The sequence below is a fragment of the Nuphar pumila genome, chromosome 5 (assembly GCF_984573655.1).
Source record: "Nuphar pumila chromosome 5, dmNupPumi1.hap1.1, whole genome shotgun sequence".
Classification (NCBI taxonomy): Eukaryota; Viridiplantae; Streptophyta; class Magnoliopsida; order Nymphaeales; family Nymphaeaceae; genus Nuphar; species Nuphar pumila.
In genome coordinates this window covers 34,024,042-34,051,650 of record NC_143253.1, presented here as the reverse complement: position 1 = coordinate 34,051,650, position 27,609 = coordinate 34,024,042, and the positions used below count along the sequence as shown (strand labels likewise).

At 37.4% G+C, this 27,609-nt stretch overlaps 1 protein-coding gene across 1 annotated transcript in view; it reads left to right on the top strand.

Annotated features, from left to right (window-relative positions):
- Positions 1 to 27,109, top strand: part of LOC149837335 (26S proteasome regulatory subunit 4 homolog B-like) — a 36,200-nt gene extending 9,091 nt beyond the window's left edge. Inside the window, exons 2-6 of the mRNA XM_090007344.1 lie at positions 23,730 to 23,979; positions 24,106 to 24,271; positions 24,373 to 24,589; positions 24,757 to 24,897; positions 26,675 to 27,109. Of these exons, the coding sequence (XP_089863470.1) occupies positions 23,730 to 23,979; positions 24,106 to 24,271; positions 24,373 to 24,589; positions 24,757 to 24,897; positions 26,675 to 26,758 (858 nt within the window). The 3' untranslated portion in view covers positions 26,759 to 27,109. The remainder of the gene's footprint in view (positions 1 to 23,729; positions 23,980 to 24,105; positions 24,272 to 24,372; positions 24,590 to 24,756; positions 24,898 to 26,674) is intronic.
- The last annotated feature ends 500 nt before the right edge of the window (positions 27,110 to 27,609 follow it).

Below are 27,609 nucleotides of genomic sequence, written 5' to 3'. Positions count from 1 at the left end.
CCCAACAACATTTCTGTCAGGTGGTCTGAGAACAACTTTTCAGGTACCACATTCATGTAGAGCCTCCATTTCTTCATTCATAGCTTCAACCCATCTTTTAGAATTTGCTGCTTGAGAAAATGTTGTGGGCTCATCTTCCTTGCTCAAAGCAGTTAGAAAAAGTTGAAAGTCCAGTGAAAATTTTTCATAACTGACCCATCTTTCTATCGGATGACGAGAGCGGGTGGGTCGACTAACCTCAAAGGTAGGAGTGGATGTAAAAGGTGTATCCATTTTCTGATTAAAGTTAGTGGGTGCATCCTTTTCTCGTCGGGTATAAACTAGACCTTTATACCTTTCTGGACCAAAGGATGACTCTGTACTCTCTTGTGCAATCAGCCTATCAGCAGAGATAGATCCTTTATCGTTCTGATCACAATCCGAAGAACAAATATTACTAATACCGAAGAAAAGTTTAGAATTCAACCAAGGATGATAGACCTCAACTTGGGAATTTGATTCAGAAGCAATGCATCGATGATCAAAATTCAATTCATCGAAGATAACATTTCTTGATATTTTGATGCGCTTGCTCATGGGTTCATAGCACCTGTATCCTTTATAGTCGTCTGCATATCCCACAAACATGCACTTTAAGGCCTTGTCGTGAAACTTATGTCTCATTGAACTGTCAATATGAGCATAACATATACAACCAAACACGCGCAAATCATGAACTTCAAATAGGGAAAAGTAAGGAGATTTGTTCTCCAAAATAGTCATGGGCAATCGATTTATCACATGGACTGCTGAATGAAAGGCTTCTGTCCATAGAGTAATCGAAAGATTACTATCATGTATCATCCTCATTGCACTCTCAACAATATGACGATGCTTTCTTTCAGCAATCCCATTCTGCTGAGGTGTATGAGGGCAAGACACCCTTCTCTTTATTCCATTACTTTGAAGAAAGTTAGTAAAATCACTTGAAGAGAATTCACCTCCTACGTCACATTGGAAACAAAGAATGTTTTCAGAAAATTGATTCTTGACAAAGGAGTGAAAATTTTGAAACAACTTGAAGGTCTAAGACTTGTATTTCATAAAGAAAATCCAAGTATAACGAGAATAACTGTCAACAAATATAAGATAATATCTAGTTTCAGATAAAGAAGCAACTGGGCAGGCCCCCAAACATCAGAAGAGATAATCTCAAAGGGTCTTGAAGTTCTTTTATTGATAGAATGAAAAGGTAAAACATGACTCTTACTTAAGAGACAACTAGAACATTTGTTGCCATTGACATTTATTCCTAAACTAGACTTGGGAATGAGGTTATTTAAAACAAGCTTCTCAATGAAACTACTACTGCAATGACCTAAACGACCATGCCAAAGACTTGGCTTATTAGATTCAGAGACACTAAAAACACATGTAGGAACCACTGAGGACGACGATGAGGAGAGCTTCAAGTTTGGGTCAACAGGACGAACACGAGCAAAAGGATCTTTTTGAAAAACATACATATTGCCTTGTCGTTTTCCTTTAGCGAACGTCTCTCTCGTGCAGAGATCCTTGACAAGAACAGAATAGGGAGTAAATTCAACTGAAGCATTGACATTATCAACAAGCTTGGAAACAGAAATAATATTTTTCTTGATGTTGGGAGCATAAAGAACCTTTGAAAGACTGAGAGAGGACTTTGTCATGGGTATAACAAAATTTTCAATATGAGAGATAGGATGGTGGGATCCATCCCAGTGACTATACTATTTCTAGCAATGTAAGGAACAAGGTTTAGGAGCTTACCTGCATCACCAGTAACATGAGTCGCTGCCCAAGAGTCCACATACCAAGTACCTTCCTCATTCTGTTTTAGGTTAATCCTGCCAGGGCTGACAATAACAACTCTTTGACTTCTCCGTTGACCTTTGTGCTGTCTGTTTCTATCTTTGCTTCAGTTTGTACTGATTTTCCTTTATTTAGGGGATTAAACCAACAGTTAGCTTTGATGTGCCCCTTTTTATTACACAGAAAACAAGTAGGAATTGGCCTCCGTCGTTGTGAGTTGGGCTGTATGTTGGGTATAGGTAATAGCCCACGCCCTCCTTGTCCGCTTCTTCCTTGGCCTCCTCTTCCCTTGACATCATAATTTCCTCGTCCTCGTCCACAGGCTACTCCTGTGGCAAGGACCTCTTGCGTCCCTGCATGCATATGTGATTCTTCAGAAAACCCTTTCAAGTTCATTTCATATTAAAGTAGTTTTGCATGCAGGTCTTCAAATCTGGGCAGATCAGGTAGACACAACAAGGAAGTAACAATCATACGATAGTCAGGCCCCAATCCACTCAGAGTTTGTTATACCATATCTTTATCAGTCACTGCACACCCAACCACTGCTAATTGATTTGTAATGATCTTCATTTTGTTTAAGTATTCCATGATAGTCATGGAGTCCTTTCTTAACATCTGAAATTCCCTTTTAAGAAATACAATCCTAACATGAGAAACCTGTGAATATGTCTGAACTAGTCTCTCCCAAAGTTGCATGGCAGTGCAGTCATCTAGAATTGCCACACGCACCTCTTGTGACAATGTAGAGGTAATGTAAGCAACTAGTGCCTTGTCTCTTTTCATCCAAGACACAAATTCTGGATTTCTAACATATACTGTGGTAGATGCTCCTTTATTGTCCTTTTCTTCACATGATATAAACTCTGGAGGAACTGGAACAGATCCATCCAGATGTCCAGAAAGATCCTGACTCCTAATGAAAGGAATGATCTGCCTCTTCCAAGTCAGAAAATTGGAATTGTTTAATTTTTCAGACACGAGTTGACTAAGAAAGCTTGAAGAAAGGCCGGACTGAGAAGTAAATGAATCCATGTTTTATTATAAGAATAGGAGAATGTGTCCAACACACATCCCGATAATAGCTAAGAAATCAGTATATAGAAAGACAACTTTCAACTTCAAGGAAATTCCCTCAACCTTTTTTTTTGCTGCCGCCTGCTGACAATAGTCACACAGATGACTAGAAGGTAACTGGAACTTCCCTTTTTTTTTTGAAATAAACTATACCAGGCTATGTGAAGACGATAAACAATAATTGAGAAGAAAACTGAAACAAATCAAATCTGGTATCTAATTGAGATGAAATATTTAATTCCGATCAGATATGTAATTATCCAGATGTGAATAAAGGAAGGAAGATATGAATAAAAGAAAGTAATCACTAAGTACGGAAATTTGAGAGAAGCACATAAAAGAGGCTCAGACCCGATTTCGATTTAAAACATTCAAAGATGAAATGTCAAACAACAGATGGAGTCAGATCTGAATCTGATTAGATCTGATTAACAAGGAGAAAAACTAGGTTGATAGACAGCCGATTACCTGATCAGATTTGATTCTGATCAGCAAGTTGATTTAAGGTGGGTTATTAATGTGCTCCACACACAAAGAGAAGGGGTACCGAAGGAGCGAGCTCACTGGAGACGCAGCGTAACGATGACAGGAAGAAGAGATTAACAGAAGAAAAGAAAGAAGAGATTAACAGGAAGAAGAAGGGATTAACAGGAAGAAGAAGAGATTAAGAAATCGATTTTCTGACTTTTGAGACTAAAGAATCTTTTAGACATACTTGTTTGGAAGCAATCCCAGATCCAGCTCTAGCGTGACTCTGATACCATGTTAGATTTTGTAAAACCAGAGTTTATCGTGCGTGAAGGGTGAAGAACAGAGAGAGAGAAGAAGCTGCAGAGAAAACCTGATTCCTCAATGTAGGAATCGGCTGCTGAACCTTTCATCAGATGGATCTTATTTTGACCTGGACACACTAATGTGGACCAATAACAGGGTCCGGACACATTAAGCCAGTGTGCGCCTCATGGTTTCAGTCTTTTTTGGTGTTTTAGTGGCATCATTGATACAAAGTGACCATCTATGTTACTGTCTTTTTCTTGCTCGAATATGGTGGAGAATTTTTATATGTTTTCGTTGTCATAGGCTGGTTATGTTAAATAAACAATCTTCCTATCTAGCAATAGGTCAATGAAAACTGATTGTAACATTATTATCAAGGTTTCCAGTCTAGGAAGCAGATGCGGGAAATGATGTAGGAAGTAGAAGCAATGCATTTTAAAATTTACAAGAAGCGAACAAATAAAAATTGAATGGGTATCAAATAGAACACAAATAAAAACTAAAATCAAAATGATTATACTTAAATTTCTTGACTTTTTAGTATAAAAATTAAAATTGTGTCAAAATCTAAATATGATGACTATCAATTTAGAGAAAACACACAAGAAGTAAATGGGGAACATGAGAGGAAACACATTAAAACATGAAAAAAAGCATGGGAGAACATATAAAAAGCATGGACAAAGTGTGTGGAAAGCATATGAGAGGTGTGGGAGATGAAGTTTCAGAAGCGAGGAGTATTGCGCTTCCGAAGCAAGTTTCCAGGAAGTGCACTTCCCACCTATCTAAGAAGCTTTCGGTAACTCTACATTATATTACAAGTCAAAGTGGCTTGACGCCTATGCTTCAAAGGGTGTTTTCTTAGTGGAACTATCTACATTATCTTAATTTCTAGAACTAAGTAGACTCTGATGCTAATCTCCAGTTGAAGAATAAAGTACCATGTTGCTTATTTTATATACTTTGGAGGGAACAAAACATTTGATTGTAAGCCTTGGAGGGGCCAAACAAGCTTACTCCGTCATTCATTGGTTTCTTCAATTTAAACCATGTCAACAAATGCCAAAATCTTGAAAAATATAAGTTTTAATTTGTCTATACACTTGATTTTCTATTGTTTTTTAATTTACAATTGAGAATAATGCAGGAAATTACTAGAATCTTGGAGAATTGTAACTTATCATGCAGTGCAAGAAAACCTTGGAAAATTTTAACTTATCATGCACTACAATAAATTTTTTTTTTTATATTTTTTGAATACTGAAGATTTAGTTCTTCATTTATCTCGCAGTGCTGCATATATTTTGCCAAGGAAACTATCTTTTATAGGACCTCTGAAGAAATTTTGTTGCTTAGGATTTTCCAAGTGTGATAGTTACCAAAATTACTGGAATCGTTCAGGCATACTAGGAACCATGCTTCCTTAAAAGTAAAACTGGAAGCAAGAGAATCATCATTCCTGTGCGTAGAGATCTTGATTCCTTTATATGGGAATCATTACTCCCATGAGACATGTGCAAAAATATAGATTCCCATGATACAGGAATCCTGATTCCCTTTCATAGGAATCATGGTTCCAGTTATGTGGGAGTCCTGATTCCTGATGAATGATTCTGATTCTCAGGAGGCACAATTTTTGAATATGAAAATTTTAATTTCTGGATGAAGGGATTCCACATGTTTTTCCAATCCGTCAAACTAATCTCTAACCCTTTTATAGGAAGTAAAGAAGGGGAAATTGAAATGGAAAGAGAAAGATCCTCTGATCCATTATGTTGGACCTACTCTGGATGTTACTTTATATCTTTGGATTATGACTCTACACATAAGTTTTTCTCCATTAGCAAACATTTGAAAAATATGACTATGGTTAGTATAAACGGATATGACTATTTGAAAGTGAGATTATCTTTTCAAATATTGAGATAATATTAAGTATATTTTGTTATTGCTTCATAACATTGTCTTTTAGATGAAAGTATTTCCTCCTTTAGGTTAACATTGGATATCATACATCAAAGATATGGATCCTCAAAACTCTTTCTACCTTTAAGTTTTCTTTTATATTGTTCAAAAGTATCATATAGTAGCTGGCTTATATTGTTAGACTAGAAGTTGCTTAAATTTGTGTACGCTATAAAGAATGTAGTATTGTTCAAAAGTATCAATACATCAAAGATATGGATCCTCAAAACTCTTTCTACCTTTAAGTTTTCTTTTATATTGTTCAAAAGTGTCATATAGTAGCTGGCTGATATTGTTAGACTAGAAGTTGCTTAAATTTGTGTACGCTATAAAGAATGTAGTATTTGTTACATGGATTCTTTTATTATTTCAATGTTTTCTGTCCAACTTCAGCTAATTAAGTTATTGATTTTGGATATTTTGTTCTTTTGTTAAATGTATCTTTGCATGTTATTTTCTTAAATGAGTGATCAAGAGATTTTCTAATAGGTTAATTATAGTTATTGTCTGTGATCTTCATTTTTTTAAAAGTTTTCTTTATGTCCATTGATTTCTCAGTATTTCACAGAGTTATGGTTGTTTTTTTCACACAATTCCACATATGGCTTCTTAAACGCCTTTTTGTACTGTTTCTTATTTGCTTCCTGCTTCCCAAAGCCTTCGAAAATTTGAAATTATTGTTTCTTGATTCTGATTCGTGTGCCATTTCCTGCTCTGGTAACCATTGTTGTTACCATAACTTGAACTGTAAATAAAGTGTCAAGCACGAACATATGTTTACCATTATTATGTATGTTGAGATGCTGCATTGCTAATGCATTCCGTGTCAATAATTTCTGTTTGTTTGTTTGTTTGTTTTCACTTGTTTTTGGCATCAGTAGGCTACAAGATGGCCTTCACAGGTTGGAAATGTAACTTCAAAAGTTCTTTTTTAGTACTAACTGTCAAAAAGGATAACAGTTATTTTTTTTTCAAATAAAATTTTTACTTGATTCTTTTATAAATTCTGCCCCAAGAACTGTAATTGACTAAATTGATTCCTGTCCAATAAGAAATCAGTGCTAACCATAGTGCAACCTGGTTGCACACTTTCATTGCACTTTTTGTCTTTGTTTCTTTAAAAATTTTACACCCTGTTCAGGCATGTCAGAGTGTTTTTGCTCAATCAGTTCCCATGGGTCCAAACTGTTAAAATATATGTAATTCATATATATGTATATATTTATATACATATATATTTGTATAATCTAAAATACCCGATAGGGGTATTTTAGTCATTTCACAAGTACCCGATAGGGGTACTTGTTTCTTTTCTTTCTTTTTGTATATTTCTTTTTTTATTTTTTATCTTTTATTTTTTTGGTTTTTTGTCCACCTAATAGGGGCCCCACCATGGAGTCGATGGGGCCCCCAACGGTCACATTTGTGACCGTTGGGGGCTCCCAACGACTCCATGGGAGCCCCTAGGTGGCTCTTCTTTTAAGGCCATATGGCCACTCCTCCCCTCCTCCTTTTGTGTATAAATAGGGGTGAACCCCTCTTGTATTTTTCACTCTTGAGAGTTCTCTCTCTTTCAATAAGAGGCATTTATATTTTTATGTTGTGTTGTCTCCTTTGGGTTTGGGTATTAGCCCTTGTTGTTTGTTCATTAGTGGATGTTGTAAGTGCTTAGAGCACTCTTTACTTTTCCGCATATTTCATTACATGGTATCAGAGCCTTGTGTATGCTCTTCTTCTTAATATAGCTAGTTGTGTAGCTATATTTGTTTCTTGTTGTTTCTCTCTTCTTTTATCCTTTTAAGTGTGATTATTATGGAAGGAGAACAAAAGATTGATCTCTCCTTCAAGCTCAATGGATCCAACTACATGATGTGGGCCGCCGTCATGGAAAACAACCTCAAAGGGAAAAAGCTTTGGGGATACGTTATGGGCACCATTCCGGAACCACAACTCCAACTAACTAAGATGGAAGGCGATCAAGAAAAAGCTCTTGAAAGAGATGCCCGCATGAAGGCCATTGAAGATCACCAATCTAAAATAGAAGATTGGGAAAGTAAGCATGCCAAGATTCTTGCTTGGTTCATGAACAATGTGGAGCTTAAGATTTGCGCCAACATTGCCAAATTTCGGATGGCAAATGAAGCATGGTTCTTCATGAAAGGTATGTTTACCCAAAAAGACCTTGCTCGTCAATTCTTTCTTCAAGAAAAAATCCGGACTATCAAACAAGGAGAAATGAGTGTTAGGGACTACTTTAGCACTCTTGGCCCTCTATGGGATGAGTTATCCTTGCTAGAACCAAAATGGGTTTCTAGTATAGATGTGGAATTAAGGAGAGAACAAATGGAAAAAGAACACTTTTTCCAATTTTTACATGGGCTTAGGCCCGAGTATGAACAAGTTAGATCCTCCCTCCTACATAGATCAAAGCCTCTTCCTTTGGAAGATGCCATTGCCGAAATATGCCAAGAAGAAACCCGTCTTGGCATGATTAAAGGAGGAAATGATGTCTTGGCCGTATCTAAACCCAGCAACCATATGAAAACCTACAAACCTCCACATTTTGGAAGGCAAAATAACTATAATGGCAACTATAGAAAAGCCATTTGCCATCATTGTCAAGAACCGGGTCATATAAGACCTAATTGCCCTAAGTTGAATGAAGCACCAAAAAATAAAGTTGCTTCCGTTGAAGAAGCTACTCAAAAGAAAGAGGAAGCAATCAAAGGAACGGACTCTTTTTCTCTTGCTCAACTATCGGAGGCACTACAAACTCTACTCAAGATTCCATCAACTTCGGGTGCCGCCGTAGCTTCCTCCTCTCCTCCAGGTATGTCGTCTTGGATCCTTGACTCTGGAGCTTTCTTTCATATGCCCCCCCTTGAAAATGAGCTTTCCGATTTATGTAATAATTATAAAAACTCCTATGTTTCAACTGCCGATGGTACATCTTTACAAGTAAAAAGTTTTGGAACTTTAAACTTTTCAAAAGACTTCTTTGTGCCAAACGTGAGACCCTCAACTTAATTTAAATCTCCTCTCTGTTGCTCAAATATGCGATCATGGATGTAAAATCTCCTTCTCAACTAAGGATTGCTCTATACAGGATCTCCAGTCCCGGAAGCTGATTGGGCAAGGCCATAGAAGGGGAGATCTCTATTACATGTGCAACTTGAAACTCCCCATTAACTCTTTTTGTAACCATGTCCAAGATAAAAATATTGATATTTGACATCAAAGACTTGGACATCCAAGTTTCTCAAAAATGTACTCCTTTCCATTTGGAAAGAAATTTTGTAATGAGAAACATTTTGTTTGCAAGAATTGTATTTTTGGCAAAATGAAATCTACTCCTTTTCCAAACCGAACTTTTGTGTCCAAAAGACCTTTTGAGTTAGTCCATTCGGATGTTTGGGGTCCTTCCCCCGTCATGTCTAAAGGAGGATACTCCTATTATGTCACTTTCATCGATGACTACACTAGGTATGTATGGATTTACTTTCTCAATTTAAAATCCGAAGTCTTTGAGTTTTTCAAAAAATTTCATATGATAGTTAAAAATCAATTTTCAAGTAATATCTCTACTCTTAGATTCGATTCGGGTGGAGAATATTTATCAAATGAATTTAAAAACTATTTAGAAGTAAATGGAATTTGTCATCAAAGATCGTGTCCTAGGACTCCCCAACAAAACGGCTTGGCCGAAAGAAAGCATAGACATATCATGGAAACCACTAGGACACTCCTTATTTCCAAAGAAATTCCAAAGAATTTTTGGGCCGAAGCGGCCTTAACCTCAACTTACTTAATAAATAGAATGATATCTTCATCCTTACAGAATACATCTCCATACGAAAAACTATTTGAAAGAACACCAGACTTCAATAGATTAAGAGTTTTTGGATGCAAATGTTTTGTCCTTATTCATAAACGGGACAAATTATCTCCTAAAGCTATTGAATGCGTTTTCTTGGGTTATGGAGAAAATCAAAAGGGTTTTAGATGTTTTGACTTGAAAAATAACAAACTCTATGTATCCAAAGATGTAACATTTTTGGAAAATGAAAATGGTTTTGTGAAAACTAAAGATATTGACGAAAGTGAATATACTTTTTTATTTGATCTTCTATCTCAAGAAGATGAGACTCCTCAAGAAGAGGAAATCTCTAATGAGTCTTTGAATGACCTAGAGGAAATTCCTCTTGATAATGCTATAGATGAGAATAATAGACCAATCCAAACATATGTTAGGCGTGGTCAACAAACTCAAATAAGTGCCTTAGAAAAATACTCTCAAGGATCCAACATTGAAGAAACATCTTTAAGGAGATCCAGTCGGATCTCCAACCCTCCTAATAGGTTTGTTTCCTATGAGTCCCTAACTCCTAGATATAGAGCATGTCTAATTGCGTTGCATTCATTTCATGAACCTTCACACTATAATGAGGCCAAAAATATTCCCCAATGGGTTGAAGCCATGAACTTAGAGCTTAGTGCCCTTGAAAAAGCAAAAACTTGGGAAATAACTTCGTTACCCACTGGAAAGAAATCAATAGGATGTAGATGAGTCTTCAAAATTAAAACCAAGAGTGATGGTTCATTAGAACGTTATAAAGCACGGTTAATAGCTAAAGGATATGCTCAGGAATATGGTATAGATTATGAAGAAACCTTCGCACCTGTTGCTAGAATGACTAGTGTTAGGACTCTTATTGCTATTGCGTCAGTGAAAAAATGACCTATCTATCAACTCGATGTTAAGAATGCATTTCTAAATGGCGAATTGAATGAAGAAGTTTACATGGATCCCCCACCAGGAGTATGTATTGGTAAAAATAAAATTATTAAACTTAAAAAGGCATTATATGGTTTAAAACAAGCCCCAAAGGCTTGGCATGATAGATTTAGTAATGTAATGACAAGTTTGAATTTTCGTTCATGTTATACTGACATTGCTTTGTTTGTGAAAAGTGCAGGGTCTTCAGTAGTTATTTTACTACTTTATGTTGATGATATGATCATCACAGAAAGTGATGAGAAAGGCATTAATGATATTAAAAAGGTTTTGAAAGAAAATTTTGATATGTTTGACCTTGGATTCTTAAGATATTTTTTAGGAATTGAAGTGCCGTACTCTCTTCGAGGGTACATTCTCTCTCAGATGAAACTTGATGCTGACATCTGTTCCAAATCTGGTATTTTCGACGATAAGAAGACAGAAACCCCAGAAGTCATCAATGCAAAATTAAGGTTGGAAGATGGAACACCTCTCGAGGATCCTACTCCCTACCAGCAACTTGTTGGGTCTCTAACCTACTTATCCATCACACGGCCAGACATTGCTCATGCCGTTCACTCTGTCAGTCAATTTCAACATGCACCTACAACTGTGCACATGAGTGCAGTCTTAAGGATCGTCAGATATATAAAAAATACCATAACTAAGGGAGTTTTTCTTTCCTCTGCCTCGTCCCTTGATTTAATTGCTTATACTGATGCAGATTGGGGAGGAAATCCCAATGACCGAGTCTCAACTACCGGATTTTGTGTTTTTTTAGGTGACTCTATGATTTCTTGGAGATGCAAGAAGCAACACAAAGTATCCTTGTCCTCGACGGAAGCAGAATATCGTGCTATGACCACTACAACCATGGAACTTGTGTGGCTAAGAAGCCTCCTCAGTGATATGGGCATTGTCATCTCTACTCCTTCGAAGCTGTGTTGCGACAACAAAAGCGCAATCTATATTGCAAGCAATCATACCTTCCATGAGCGTACTAAGCATATTGAGATGGACTGCCATTACGTTCGTGATGAATACCTAAGAGGAACCATAGCACTACCTTACGTCACATCAGAGTACCAGTTGACGGACTTCTTCACTAAGGCTCTTGCAGCTCCTCGGTTTTTGTTTCTCCTTAACAAGCTTTCGGTTATATCCCCGTAAAGCTTGAGGGAGGGTGTTAAAATATATGTAATTCATATATATGTATATATTTATATACATATATATTTGTATAATCTAAAATACCCGATAGGGGTATTTTAGTCATTTCACAAGTACCCGATAAGGGTACTTGTTTCTTTTCTTTCTTTTTGTATATTTCTTTTTTTATTTTTTATCTTTTATTTTTTTGGTTTTTTGTCCACCTAATAGGGGCCCCACCATGGAGTCGATGGGGCCCCCAACGGTCTCATTTGTGACCGTTGGGGGCTCCCAACGACTCCATGGGAGCCCCTAGGTGGCTCTTCTTTTAAGGTCATATGTCCACTCCTCCTTTTGTGTATAAATAGGGGTGAACCCCTCTTGTATTTTTCACTCTTGAGAGTTCTCTCTCTTTCAATAAGAGGCATTTATATTTTTATGTTGTGTTGTCTCCTTTGGGTTTGGGTATTAGCCCTTGTTGTTTGTTCATTAGTGGATGTTGTAAGTGCTTAGAGCACTCTTTACTTTTCCGCATATTTCATTACACAAACTCCACACAACATGAAGGGTATTTTGGGTGTTTGTGTGTACCATTGTAGGTAGTATGGAGTTTGTAACCTATGATTGCTGTAGGGTGACACCCATGAATTCTGTTATATGTAATCAAACAATGAGTAACAGGAGTAGAACATATTAGTTAGAAAACCTTGAAAGTTTGGTCGATTTTTCAACTATTTTTCTGAGTATGTAACCTGTGTTGAATAGTGCAACTGGTGCAGACCGACCATGAGTCGGTTCACGACCAAGACACCGTACCTACTATTTTATTGCGGAATTTCAAATTGAGATTTCAGAAATACGGCAGGGAGTGTCACTACTAGAATTCAACACAGTAGATCAATCTACGGAGTTTGGAAAAACATAGAACTGAGAAAATGCAGACGACAAAATGATCTTTCCAATGCACCAAAAATCGGAATTGTTTTGATGTCGGAGTGCAGAGAAACAACGATTATCGGACGTAACTGTTGGGCCGGTAAAATAGTCTCTCAGGAAACTGCTTGTTTTGTTCGGGTCCGTTTTTAGAGACTGTAAGAATAGAATCTGCCGACAAACGAAACACAAATTTTGAAGATATATTCATTATCTTTCTAACGAATCTAAGAACACAATTTTTTGACACCGGGGTGACAAGATATCACACAAACACCGAGATTGACTGATAAACTAGAACACAGGCGTGGGAATGGCAGAGCTCTCTGTTCGGGTCCGTTTTCAGATACTAGGAATAAAATCTGCCGACGGATAAAACATGAAAGTTGTTGAAAAATTGGTCAGCTTTCCAATGAATCCAATCATGCATAGATTCAATTCAAACTGAGAGAGATATACCTAAAATACTGTGAATGGGTCAAAGACCGGATTTTTGAAAAATCAAATAGCGAGCGCAAACACACCAAATTATGGTCCAATTTTATCTTTAGGTGTTTAAAGTTCAACCTACATTCAGACACACTTTCAAAGGTGATTTCTACAATGTCAATATCCCTTCCTCCTTAACCCAACTCCTGTTAGATCGAAAAAAATATAGGCAACACACGAGAGATGATCAACCACACAAGCTTTTATAAAAATTATAACTTCGCAAATTCATATTCTTTCAAAAGATATTCAAGTTTCAAATATTCCAGACACATAAGAACTCAACAATAATCTAATGGATTCAAGAAACAATAACACTCACAATACAAGTTCAGCAAAATAAACAAGTTTTTCTAGTCAAACCAAAAATGATGAAGGTTGGTCGATTCAAGCATGGCTTTCTTTCGGGACAATGGCAGCAATGGAAAGGATGCAGTCCACGACTGTCACAAGTTAACACCTACACAAAGGTTCACGACAACAACAAGGGTTCACCACGAATTCCTGTAGCAACAATCTCCAACGCCTTGCAGCTCACGACAAACACTTCCCACGAGTTCCTGAAGAACCCACAATTTCCTCACTCTTGACAAAACTAAACTCTTGGGGATTCAAGCTCACATCACCTTCAATGGAGGCATTCCAACCATTTTCAAAGCTTCAAAAAATTACAAACAAGAGACAAAAAGCCCTCTTTATTTTTCCGGCATACTTTTATAGAGAAGTCAAAACTAGCATGGCCTCTCATTGGTCATGTGGGAGACAACCACTCTTAAGGCCAATGAGAGGCCTCAATGCAAAATATGCACAATCCTTGCACCACTTAACTACCCAATAGAAAATCATCCTGCAAAAGAAGAGAAGGCAGTTGGGCGGCACCTCAAGAGGGCCCAATGGATGAATGGTGACGTGGCTAAAGAGGGATTGGCCACATAAGAGGCCACCTCACCTCACATCCAATGCAACAAGGCCACATGTAATGAACCTTACAACACAATGGATCGAGACCCACATTGGCCTAATAAATGCATCATTTCAAGGTGGTCAATATAGATCTAAAGTTTGAATTTTGGATCCCTCTCAAGATCAACTTGAAAATGGGACCTTTAGCAAAAGAATGGACCCAAGGTCCATATCCAAAGTTGGATAAATAAAAATAAAAACTACCCATATTCCCCATACAACCTCTAGTACCCAAAGTTAAGCCTAACAGATATCAAAACAATCCGGATTCGTAAAATCCGTCACCTAAAAACAAATAAAAATAAAACAAAAAACTATAAACGGGTAATTCCAAAAGACAAAAATGGAACCATATAACAACATTAATTTTCTGAGATGGCTGAACAAAAAAAATCTCAGAAAATTGAAGCATGCAAAATGACCAAAATGCCCTTAAAATCCATTTGGACCCTAACGGGTCTAATTAAGCTTGGATCTTTTGGGGTAAGACTTTCCGGATCGGGTATTCAGAAGCGGATCGCTCTCCTACTCCTCACTAATATCTACATGTTGTGGATGTGATGCATTATCCCCACCTGGGACGAAAGGCTTCGTCCTCATAGCCTGATTCTTCTCAAATGGAGCTGTATAATCCCTACAAAATTTCACAACACAATGAAAGTAGAGTTTGCTCCAATTACAATGACTTCGATTGCACACAAAAAACAAAGTTGGATATTTACGTAAATATTCATGTAAGCACATCAAAATATCCAAAAATCCATCAAAGAGATACAAATCGACATGCTTTTCAAAATTCAATTCATAAAAATTTCCTTGAAGTAAAAATTCATTTAAAACAGAATATTTAACAATTTTTCCTTGAGTTAATGCACAAACAATTTCAGATAAAGTTGGATCAAACATATAAAAATTTTCTACGTAGTAGAGCACACAAAAGAACAAAGTTCTTTCTAAATTCACTATAAGATGCGATTTCTTTTTCAGAACTAGCATTGAAACACATTCTAGAAATCAACAATGTAAACCTACTACACAAATTTTCTCTAGATGCAAATATAGTATTCACTTCATTTTCAACTTCAAGCAAATCCTGATGAGCCCAAAAAATTTTAGGTTTTCACAAACAAAATGTTTGATATATTAAACTCACATTTAGGACTAACATGGATAACCATACTCTCTAAAGGCTCACCATGGGAAAAATTTTTCTCAACTCCTAAATGCTCGCCAAAACGATTTTCTTGTTGATCCTCACTGCCTTCACAATCATAAAAAATAGATGGATCCTCAACTTTGCGCATAGGTTCCTTACGAACCTCATCAACTAATAGGACCTCTTGAAAAATATGTAGGGATTCTTCTTGGACTTCCTCATTGAAGCCGTCAAATATCGGATTGTCAAAGATTACACGGGAAGGTTCCTCACGTGACTCTAAATAAAAAATCAAAGAAATTTGGTTCAACTCTTCAACTTCCATTTCATCGAAGATGGGTTCACCAATGATCTCACACATAGGTTCCTCGTGAACCTCATCAATCATAATGGCATCTCCAAATACGAGCGCGGATTCTTCTTTGTTCTCGTCATTGAATTGGGGATCTACCTTGAGATCAACACCAAATTCGACTCCTTCGACGTCTTTGATCTTGTCGAAGATTGTATCCATGTGAGACTTATGGTTCAGTTCTTCATACTCTACTTCCTCAATTCTCTCATCAAATTGAGGTTCTTCGAACTTACTCGCTCTCAATGCACCCATTATCCTAACCCTAGATAATGCAACATGCTCACATGTGGATGGGTTAGGTTGGGGAATGGATGATGAGGACACACAAGTACACCGACTCATAGGTCTATGTGAAGAATTCGTATGGCTTAACACTAGGTACCTCAGGCCAACTCCCTAAGGTAGCTATGGGGGTAGAAACTCAACTCTAAGCTTTCGTTCAATGTGATCCCACTGAACAATAGGATCCTTACCTTGACGGACATGAGATTGCTTGAGTCGTCTCCACCAAGTGGTAGCTCGACCCTTCAACTTAAGGGCAACTAATCCTACCTTATTGTGTTCAGGAACTTCCTTGAACACCAGGGCATTCTTGACTTCTCCTAATCAATTTAAGAAGTCCTCGGGATCAGATGATGCATTAAATTTGGGGATTGCAAATTTTATCTCGACTTCCTTTTCTTGGGTGAAGTTATTAAGCTTTCCAGTTCTTCGATTTGACCTCACAAGTCCCTATTTTCAAACCTAAAATCTCTCTTCATTTTCGAAAGCGTAGTCATCGCGACCACGACCTCCCTGTCACCCAGCCATGGCGAACACAACTTAGAATCTCGCTAAGGTAGATGACACCTAACCTAGCCTCTAGACAACATGAAAATACGAATTAATGTAACTTTTCTTGAAAGTATTTTTTAAATAGATTTTTTATTAAAATTGTTTGGGTAAACCGTGCATCAAATCTTAAATTACCGGTTCACACTAGTGGTGAAGTTCGGGTCGAACGCAGGGAACATGTTTATAACTTTTGTACTCTACACAAGAACAAGCTTTATTGCCTTAAAATTAAATGTAAAGAAACGTGCTACCCTATTACAAAAGTTCGAGTAGAAAATAAAAATTATTACAACCCCAAATAAATTAAATTAGCCAGTGCCCTAAAAAATAAAGAAAACAAAAATTAGCAGGGCTCTTGTTGCTTGCAATCTGACTTCCCCTGTTCGCAAAGGCACGAATCTCGCTATTGCGCTTTCATCAACACTTATAAACCCACCTGCAACATAAAAACAAACAAAACAAACAAAATGCTAGACTCTACTCTAGTTCATGTTAGTATGCCAGAAATTAAAATTAATTCTAAAAGAAACAAGAATCTAAATTAATCTAGTTTTTTTTCTTCAGGAAATCAAATTCTAACCTAAACTGCAACGAAGTGCTACTAAAAAAACACTAACAAAAATAAACGTCAGCCATATCCCTCTTTTTAAACTGAATTCAAACAACACGATGATTATGTGCAACTTGACATGCGGACCGAGACCAACCAGATCTATCCTGGTTTGATTGACGCAGTTCAGCAGGCCAACAATTAACTGTAGTTCGGTTTTGACGCTAGCTGAACCCGACCCGTCGTGGATCAGCACTGATGGCGTCCGATCAGACAAACACAGATCGAGCTTAACCGAATCAGATCTGATTTGGCTTCAGCCCAGAGCGGTTTTGGTCTGGTCTATCAGTCTCGGCTGGCAATGTTGAATTTCGATCAGATCTGAAGACAGATTCGACCGACTAGCTTGGCTGCCACAGGATCACGTCCAGTGCTGGGTTACTCGGCCTGCAGCTAGTCAGACCTGGATTGGTTAGTAGCAGGCCGAATCAGGTCAGATAATGCGGCCTGATCAACATGCCTGCTGATCGGACTGACTGGATCGGAAAACACACGCTGATCTGAATGGCTTTGGTCCAATCAGATCAGCGGATTAGATCGATAAAAAATAATTCAGAAATAACAATACTTAAAATATATTTTTTCTTTTCTTTTAACGAAAACAAAACTAACAGCTAACTATCTGATGCAATGGATTAAATATAACTTTAACCTAAATGCATAAAAAAATGCAAAAATCATAATATTCTATATGCAACGTCTGAAAAATAATTATATGCATTCAAAGATTCAGAAATTTATTCTATATGCATAAAAGTAAAGAGAATGAGAGGAAGAGACGTACCTCAGGTCACCTCTGACGGAGTGGGAAGAACAGAGCGGTCTTTCACGTTGAATGCACATCACGTCGCCCTCCGACGAGAGAAGAAGAGGAAGCTGACAATGAGAGATGGGAAGAAAGGAAGAAGGAGAGAGAGAGAGAGAGAGAGAGAGAGAGAGAGAGAGAGAGAGAGAGAGAATCCGAAGAGGAGAGCCACCCCCCCTTCTTCTTAATCTTTATTATTTATAGGGCTTAATTAGGTTTTGGAGGTGTTTTAAGAAATTTTCTAAAACACCTCCAAATTTTTGATAAATTAAAAAAGCCTCCATTTTCTAAAACTATTTTCTAAAAACACTGTTAGTAAAAATTTAATTTTTCAAAAACACTTAAATGGGTTCAACTTATTTATTTTTTTTCTCTTTTTGAAAATAAAAAGTGCCCTGCATGCCAAATATCTATTAAACACGGGTTATTAATACTTATTTCACATATAATCATGCATATAGAATTATGTCAAATTAAGAAATCCGACAACCCTCACTCTGATACCAACAATGGTGCAGACCGACCACGAGTTAGTTCGTGACCAAGACACCGTACCTACTATTCCATTGCGGAAGCTTTCAAATTGTGATTTCGGAAGTACGGTAGGTGATCATGTACATTTTACTCATATTTTTATATACTTTTATGCATGATCTTGTGCATATTCAATGTTTAAATGTCTATGTTTAGTTGATTTTGATGTGTTTTCGTGCAGGAAAGCTTCGCTTCAAATTTCATCGAAATCGGAGTTAAAATAAGCAATTTGATGGCTTTTGGATCAAACCCTGAAAAACGGATCGGGTAAAATTTTAAACTCCAGATTTGACCCACCTATGTTTTAGAAATAGTTTAGTTTCTAACATGGTTTTTAGAAATAATGTTTTAGTTGAGGCATTTTAAAAATTGTTGAAATTAGGAGTTTTTTTTAGAATTTTTTTAAAAGTTCTCTTCTAACCCTAAGCTCCCATTATAAAAAGGAGTTTAAGAGGAGAGAAAGGACAATTTTTCCTCATTGAAATTCATGCCCCCTCTCCCCTTGCCTCTTGTCTTTCTCCCCGTCGTGTCCCCACTCTTCTTCTCTTTTTTTTTTCTTCTTCTCCTCCCTCCACCGGCGAGATGGTTTGGGTTCTTCTCATGATTGAAGATCAACTTCGGAGGTGCGTGACGAGCCACAACGTAGAGTAAAGGCCACTCTTCTCCCCGATTCGTAGGGAGGCGAACCACACGGTGAGTCTTTTCGCCCTTCTTTCTTTAGAATAGGGTCTGCATGTATATAGATTAGGATTTTCTTTGTTTATTTCATCATTCATATCAATCTTTATTTCTGTAAAATTCTATTTTTGAAAATAGTTAGTTAAAATAGTCAGCTGACCCAATCTGATTTGTCGACTATGCCGATTTGCCGACTATGTTTGATTAGCCACCAATAGGCGACCATATCTGGGTCGTGTTGCCTTTTTTTGGTATGTTTTAGGGTAGATTGCAAGTTATTAAATTTTGATTTAGTAGGTTAGCATGTTCGAGTAATGGTTTTGAAAAAATATTCATGCAAGTTGATGATAAAAATGGGTTAGTGAGCATATTTCATAAAACCATGAAATCGGTTTTGTCAAAATCTGAAAACCGATTTTCACGTGTTTCTTGAAATCGTGTTTCACGTGATTTGTGAAATCAGTTTTGATCAGGGTTACCGGAAGCGCCTAGCTAAAAGGGGAAGCGCGAAACGTCGCGCTTCCGAAGCGTGGGGGGAAGCGTCCCCCTTTTTTGGGAAGCGCACTTCCCTTTAATGGGGGACGCGTTTCCCTTTAATGGGAAGCGCGCTTCCCATCACGCTTCCCCCTCGCTTCCCTGTTTTTTTCATTTTTTCTTTATTTTTTTATTTTTTTCGCTTCCCCCTCGCTTCCGAGACGCTTCCTAGGTCGCTTTTGAGACGCTTCCTAGGTTGCTTCCGAGACACTTCCCTAATCGCTCCTAAGTGGTCCCACGCTTCCCCGCTTCCTAAAATTTTGAAAGTGCCTCGCTTCCCGTATCGCTTCCCGCTTCCTCAACTGGCAACCATGGTTTTGACAAAACCGAAACCATGTTTCACGTGACTTGTGAAATCAGATTTCCAACAAAACCGTGAAACCATGTTTCACGTGTTTTAGGAAATTAGTTTTTTTTAGCAAACCCGTGCCCTAGTAGTGTCTTAATTAGAGTTAATTTTTAACTTAGTCGTAGCAATCTGTTATATTTAGATTCATTTCAATTATTGTTTTAGTGGGACTAATCGTAACTAGAATAGATAGTCTAGTTTTCCTTTGTTTTTGTGTTTTGCAGGTGGGTCGTGATCTTATTGATTTTAAGTTGAATGTGGCAGCGATAGACATATCAAGGCCGTACATACGAGGACAACTGGAGCTAGGTCGCGAATAGACAAAAACCTATGTCACACGGACTCGGTTAGGGAGGCGCCGCACCCGAGTCGACACGCCCCGACACGGGTGCGGCTTCGAACACGGCCTAGACTCAGTCAACACTGAGTCAGACTCGGTCAACGAGTCCAGGCCGAGTCTGTCTTTTTTTGGACTCGGTCAACGTTGATTGAGTCCAAAAATTGTCCATTTTTAGGGTTAAAAAATGATCTTTTTATATATTTTTTAAAAATATATATATATATATATATAGCATGAGTCTCAAACATAAGCCCCAGGAAAAAAAAATTTGTTCATTTGCAAAGTTTATAAAAACACTCATGCTGGTGCCAAACTTTAGAGGACAATATCCACATATATGCACACAGGATATATATATATATACAACAACAACAACAACTACGCCTTCATCCCAAAACAATTGGGGTCAGCGATATGAACCAAAAAAGAAATTCATTTTGGGTCTTCCACATGAATCCTTTTCCTCCAATCATTTCTATCCAACGCCATGTCCTCGGTGAGGTTCAAAGCATTCATATCCTTTCCTATCATCTCCATCCAAGTCTTCCTAGGCCTACCCCGACCTCTTTTAACTAATATATTTTCCCATTTCTCCAACCTTCTAACTGGAGCATCATTAGGCCTTCGCCGAATATGTCCAAACCACCGTAAACGATTCTCTCGCATCTTATTTTCAATGGGTGCAACACCTACCTTCTTACGTATCTCTTCGTTCCGAATCTTATCTTTTATTGTATTTCCACACATCCATCTAAGCATCCGCATCTCAGCTACACTCATTTTTTGAATATGATGTCTCTTGGCAGCCCAACATTCCGTACCATATAGTAAAGCGGGTCTAATAGTCGTCCTATAAAACTTTCCCTTCCACCGCAATGGCATTCTACGATCGCACAGCACTCCAGTAGCACTTTTCCATTTCATCCACCCAACCTTTATCCTATGATTTACATCTCCATCAATTTCTCCATACTTTTGAATGATGGATCCCAAATATTTGAAATAATCATTCACCGGTATATCTTGCTCACCAAGCTTCACTACACTCCCATCACTACTTCGTTGCTTACTAAACCGACATTCCATATATTCAGTCTTACTCTTACTCAACTTAAAACCTCTAGCTTCCAATGTCTGTCTCCATAATTCTAACTTAGCATTAACCCCAGCTCTAGATTCATCAATCAAAACAATATCATCAGTAAACAACATACACCACGGTACATTTTCTTGAATTGATCTCGTAAGCTCATCCATCACTATCGCAAATAGGAAAGGGCTTAAAGCAGATCCTTGATGTAACCCAACCGTTATCGGAAAATTGGTTGTCGCCCCTCCACAAGTGCGGACATTGGTTACTACTCCTTCATACATATCTTTAATTATACTAATGTACTTGAGAGAAACACCTTTCTTCATCATTGTCCACCAGAGAACGTCCCTAGGTACTCTATCGTATGCCTTCTCTAAATCAATAAAAACCATATGCAAATCTTTGTTCCTCTCTCTATATCTTTCAATAAGTTGTCTAAGAAGATGTATAGCTTCCATAGTTGATCTTTCAAGCATAAAACCAAATTGATTCTCCGATATCATGACAACCTTCCTCAACCTAGACTCAATCACCCTCTCCCAAAGTTTCATAGTATGACTCATGAGTTTTATACCACGATAGTTTGTGCAATCTTGTATATCACCCTTATTCTTATATAAAGGCACCAAAGTACTCTTCCTCCACTCATTAGGCATCTTATTTGTTCGCCAAATCAAGTTAAAAAGATTTGTCAACCATTCTAAACCTTTCTCTCCCAAGCATTTCCAAGCCTCGATAGGTATACCATCTGGGCCAACTGCCCTTCTTGATTTCATTTTCTTCAAAGCCTCTGCAATTTCTTTCTTTTGAATCTTGCGCATGAAGTCACGATTTATCTCATGAAAAGGAATGGAGAAGTCTCCATGATCTTGAGCATGACTATCATTAAATAGCTTATCAAAATAATCTTTCCATCTCTCCTTAATCTCCTCATCTTTGACTAAAACCCTTTGCGTTTCATCTTTGATACATCTAACCATACCCAAATCCTTCGATTTCCTATCTCTCATCTTTGCAAGCTTATAAATATCCTTCTCGCCTTCTTTGGTATCCAACTTGTCATAAACCTCCTTATATACCTTAGCCCTCGCGTTTCGAACAACTTTTTTAGCTTCCTTCTTTGCTATCATATACTTCTCCAAATTCTCATTATCACGACTCTTACTTAGATATATATATATATATATATATAGCCGAGTCCCCGTGTCCAAAATTTTTAAAATTGCACCGCACCCACACCCGCACCCGCACCCATGTGACATAGACCAAGAGCCTGGCTCCAATACACTTTTAGTCATTTCTTTCTAAACTTGTGATTATTCTGCTTGCATCATCTCAAGTTTGAGGGAGAGTGTTGAATAGTGTAACTCTTGTGTTGGTTATAAAGGTATTACAATTATTGATGCTATCCTTCTTAGTCTTGTATATACCATTATTTAGCTTAGTTGTCAAAGGCGGCACCTAGGCTACCTAGGTGCAGCCCCACCGCCTCAGCGACCAGGTCTGGGCGGTGGGGCTCTATATTGCTGCCTAGGCTTTTTTTTTTAAAGTTTTTTTTTGAAGATTTTTTTTTTGATTTCTTCTTCGAGTAGGAGAAGAAGAAGAAATCGAAAAGAAGAAGAATGAGAAGACATGTTATTTGTCTATTGCTTGTATTATGTCTATTGTTGAGAAAAATAAGAAGAATAAGAAGACATTATTTTCTATTGCTTGTATTATGTTTATTGTTGAGAAGAAGACATTATTTGTCTATTGTTTGTATTATGTCTATTGATGTTGTTAATATTTTTGTATACATGATTTTATTTTTTGTGTATTGTTCATTCACATTGTTAGTTGTATGGTTTGTTTATTCAATTGTTAATTTATTCTTAATTTGTTTGAACAAGTTAAGGTTATGTAATATAATTGTTTTACAGTGTTTTGTCTATTGCTTATTATTGATTAATTTTATGTTGTATACATGTTTCTTACAATGTTTTTCTATGTTTTTTTTAATTTTTTTGTTTTGGGTACCGCCTAGGCTCTGCCTAGTGCCTATGACAACAAAGTTATTTAGAAGTGCATTTTTTTACTTAGCCAGATAGGTAGAAAGTCAACAGTTTTTGTCTTGTAGTTCAACCAAAAGGGGACATCCCCTTTATGTTAGCTTCTCTCTTTTTCTGGTTAATGAAGCTTCTCTTTTGGGTGTTCCTTTCTACGGCTTTCTCTTGTTTCTCTTGTGCTAATAGCATGAGTGCCCTATTCTACTTGTCAACCATATCTATGCGAATGATAAGTGAAAGCTTCATAAAAATAATTGTACAATGTTACATCTAGGAAAAACTACTGTGACTGAGGATGTGGATGTAACTGTTAATGCTCATGCATGTTTCTATTCTAGCAGTTTTTAGGTAGTGTGCAGTGCAGGTCTAACTCATCTTTGTTATTCTGCTTATGTGAAGTATTTGTCACATGCTATGACTTGTCTGATGCTTTCAGGTGCTTTCTGTTGTCGGTCTTCTGCAAGACGAAGTTGACCCCATGGTGTCCGTAATGAAGGTTGAGAAGGCTCCATTGGAATCTTATGCTGATATAGGAGGATTGGATGCCCAAATACAAGAAATCAAGGAAGCAGTTGAGCTTCCTCTCACCCATCCTGAACTGTATGAAGACATTGGTATCAAGCCACCAAAAGGAGTCATACTGTATGGGGAGCCTGGAACTGGCAAAACTTTACTGGCCAAGGCACGTGATCATGACCATCCAGTTTTGGTGTTGCTTGAAATGTTTCATCCTTTCTGATTGAAGATGTTAAAATTTTTCTGTATACTGCTTTGGAGCATTTTGGTTTACTTAGATATTGCATTGCAGGCAGTAGCTAATTCAACATCAGCAACCTTTTTGCGTGTTGTTGGAAGTGAACTGATACAAAAGTACCTAGGAGATGGACCGAAACTAGTTAGGGAGCTATTCAGGGTTGCTGATGAGCTCTCCCCATCAATTGTATTTATTGATGAAATAGATGCAGTTGGTACAAAAAGGTCTGGTCTGATTTCAGAGTACTTCAAATGCCAGGCCTACTAATCAGCTGTAGTTATTGGTTTATTTGTTTATTTTCCTTTCCTTTTTGTTGGTGGTTCAGGTATGATGCCCATTCAGGTGGTGAGCGTGAGATCCAAAGAACAATGTTGGAATTGCTCAACCAGTTAGATGGTTTTGATTCTAGAGCAGATGTCAAGGTCATTCTTGCCACTAACAGAATTGAGAGCCTTGATCCTGCATTGCTTAGGCCTGGACGGATAGACAGAAAGATCGAATTTCCTCTTCCTGACATAAAAACTAGGCGGCGTATATTCCAGGTACATCATCATTGTGGATCAAATGCATATCTCATCACATCTCTAATAGAACTGTTCTCGGCATATTGCTGAGATGGAACTGATCAGTGCTCTTCGTTGCAGTAAAAATTGCAGAGCCTTATGAAAGCCCTGCAAAACATGTCGCTAATAAATTTATTTGTCTACAGATACACACATCAAGAATGACGTTGGCTGACGATGTGAATTTGGAAGAGTTTGTTATGACAAAGGATGAGTTTTCTGGAGCTGATATCAAGGCCATCTGCACTGAGGCTGGTTTGCTTGCATTAAGAGAACGCAGGATGAAGGTATGGTCTCTTGATGGTGTCCCTGCAGTAACATTTACAAGTATGTAGCAATATGGCTTGTATTTCTTCTTAGGATATAGGGAAAATTCCATTTTGGGGCTAACCTTTTGGTCCTAATTCCCAAAATAGGCCTTGCATTTCTGAATTTCCTGATATGGGCCTCTGTTTTCCTGGAAACTGCCAAACAAGGACCAATCTTTGTTATTGCCTATTAACTCAGGTTAGATCATAAGTGTACCTTTTTCTTTTTTGTTAGGATGAATTAATATTTTTCAATTTTCAAAGGAGAATACAGGAAAGCAAAAAAGTAATCACGTTTTCCAAGATGGATTTGACCTGAGGTCCCTGTTTGACAGTTTTGAGCAAAACTATGGCCCATGTCAAGAATTTCAGAAAAGTGAGGCCCATTTGGAATTAGGGGCAAAAGGTTGGCCCCTAAATGGAATTTTTCATATATATATATATATATATATATATATATATATATATATATATATATATATATATATATATTGGCTACCTTCTGAGTGTACAGTACCTTCTAGTAGATCAAACTCTACAGATATGATCTATATGGTTTGTTTAGTCAAAACATATTTTAGATCGACCAGTCATCTTGTATCAGCTGATTTTTTAAGGGCAACAAAATTCAATGGTCTAGAACACGTGAAAATTTTTACTATTAAGAAATCATATTTTTCCATCGAAGTTATCCAAAGCAAAGTGCATTCTTGAAAATGGACCATGCTGAATTCATTCATTTGGTCAAATTGGTCAAATAAAGCTTACACAAATGAGATTCAACCATATATATGTGTGTACTTAATCTGAATTCTGAAGTTACAGATGTATTCTTTATAGCTTAGTGTAATTATCAAATTCGATGCTCAAGTGGTTAACTCGTTTACTGATACCAGACCATCCTTAGGTAGGGAAAATTGAGAGGAAGAGGTGGGAAAGTGAGGAATTATGTGGGAACAGTGCTAAGGGAATAAAGGATGGTTGGTATGTTTCCTATTAAAATGGGCTTAGGTCATGGGAAATGCTAGAGAAAGGTGTTAGCAATGTGGGAAAGGTAGAGAGAGAGTGGGAAAGTGATGATGAAGGGTATGCACTAAGGTGAGTAACTAGCGTATGTGCCAATTTCTTGCTAGTTGCCTAACTAGAGCCAATCCTATCTCTCTCAACTAAAGAGAGGCCAAAGAGACTCAAGAGTCTTAGATTTAACAATGGATGAAACAAATGAGGGGGCATCAGCCTATTTATAGGTTCCATAGCTCACATACAATGACAATTATGCCCTTCCACACTTAAGCTAATGTCTTCCATGTACATATGACCCAATCCCATTACAATTTGTTGACCCAATCCCAATACAAAGCCTAGTTAACCCCCATTGAGCCTAGGTGAGCCAAGCTAACATAGTAGGCTCCTCCTTCGCATGAGCCATCCTCCATGGGGTTGGTAACATATAGCTAAAGTTTGAGGTATTTATTGTTTCTATGAAAAGTGCTTAAACTTGGGTTTAAATCTCTTCAGGAAATTTCAGCCATTATTTTTCAGTTTCTATATATCTTGTTGTTTGCTGTTTTAAAATCTTGAATTTACAAGGATTGGTTCTTTAGTAAGTTGTACATATTGTGGCTTTTTGTTATTTGGAAATGCCATTCCCAGGGAATCTTGTCATTTGGTGCATGGTCTTGCTGGTGCATATCACAGCGGCCAAACTGCATGTGTATTTGACAATTAATTTCTCATTGTTGAATATGTGCTTCAGGTGATGCATGTGGACTTCAAGAAAGCAAAAGAAAAAGTCATGTTCAAGAAAAAGGAAGGGGTGCCCGAGGGACTCTATATGTAGAAGAATCTACAGATCTTGTATGTGTTCTTTTTTATTTGAATATGTCTCGATACTAGTGAAACATGTCGCCATATTTTTATCGCTTGTCTTCCCACTAAATCTTTAGTTGTGGCTTAATCTTACTATCTGTATAGTTTTAACAAACAATGATTCATTCTATTCCCCTCATTTGGGAATTGAAACTGTGTTGCTGCACTTGTGTCGTGTGGCACCTTGTATGTCTCATGGACATCCAGACATTTAGGTGAGAAAAAAGATGATCTTTAATCTTAAGCTAGTACGCCTGAACCAAAATTATCAACTTGTATCTGTTTTTAGAGTAATTTGCAATAAGCCACCTAACTTTTCAGTTATTTATGAAAAGCCTCCTGATATGTGGCTTATTATGTTTAACCATTTATTTTCTCTGAGGAGGGGTCATTTGTTTCATTCCCACCAATGAGGAAAGACTCCATGGGAAATGCATCCAATGATGGGAAGGCCATCCATGTGTGAAGAAATGCATATGTAAATCCATTCACAAGGGAGGTGGTGTGTATGAATTTCCATAGTAAATGCATGGTCATCGCGAAAAGAAACCGAGGATGACTGTGCTCCACAGGAAAATGGAGTTGGCATGTTTGTTTCACCTGCGTACCAAATAGAGGGTTTCATACATAAACCCACATTTTCATATGTAAATTGGGTGAAACGTACGACCCTTAAGTGTATTTCAAATACCAGCCTGAGTTATAAACGGACATTTTTGTTCTTTTTTGTAAAACAACTCATTTTAGCCTCTTGTTCTGCTAAACAGGTAAATAATGGAGCATTCTATTTGCTTTGATTGACTAAACAAATATCGACTGAAT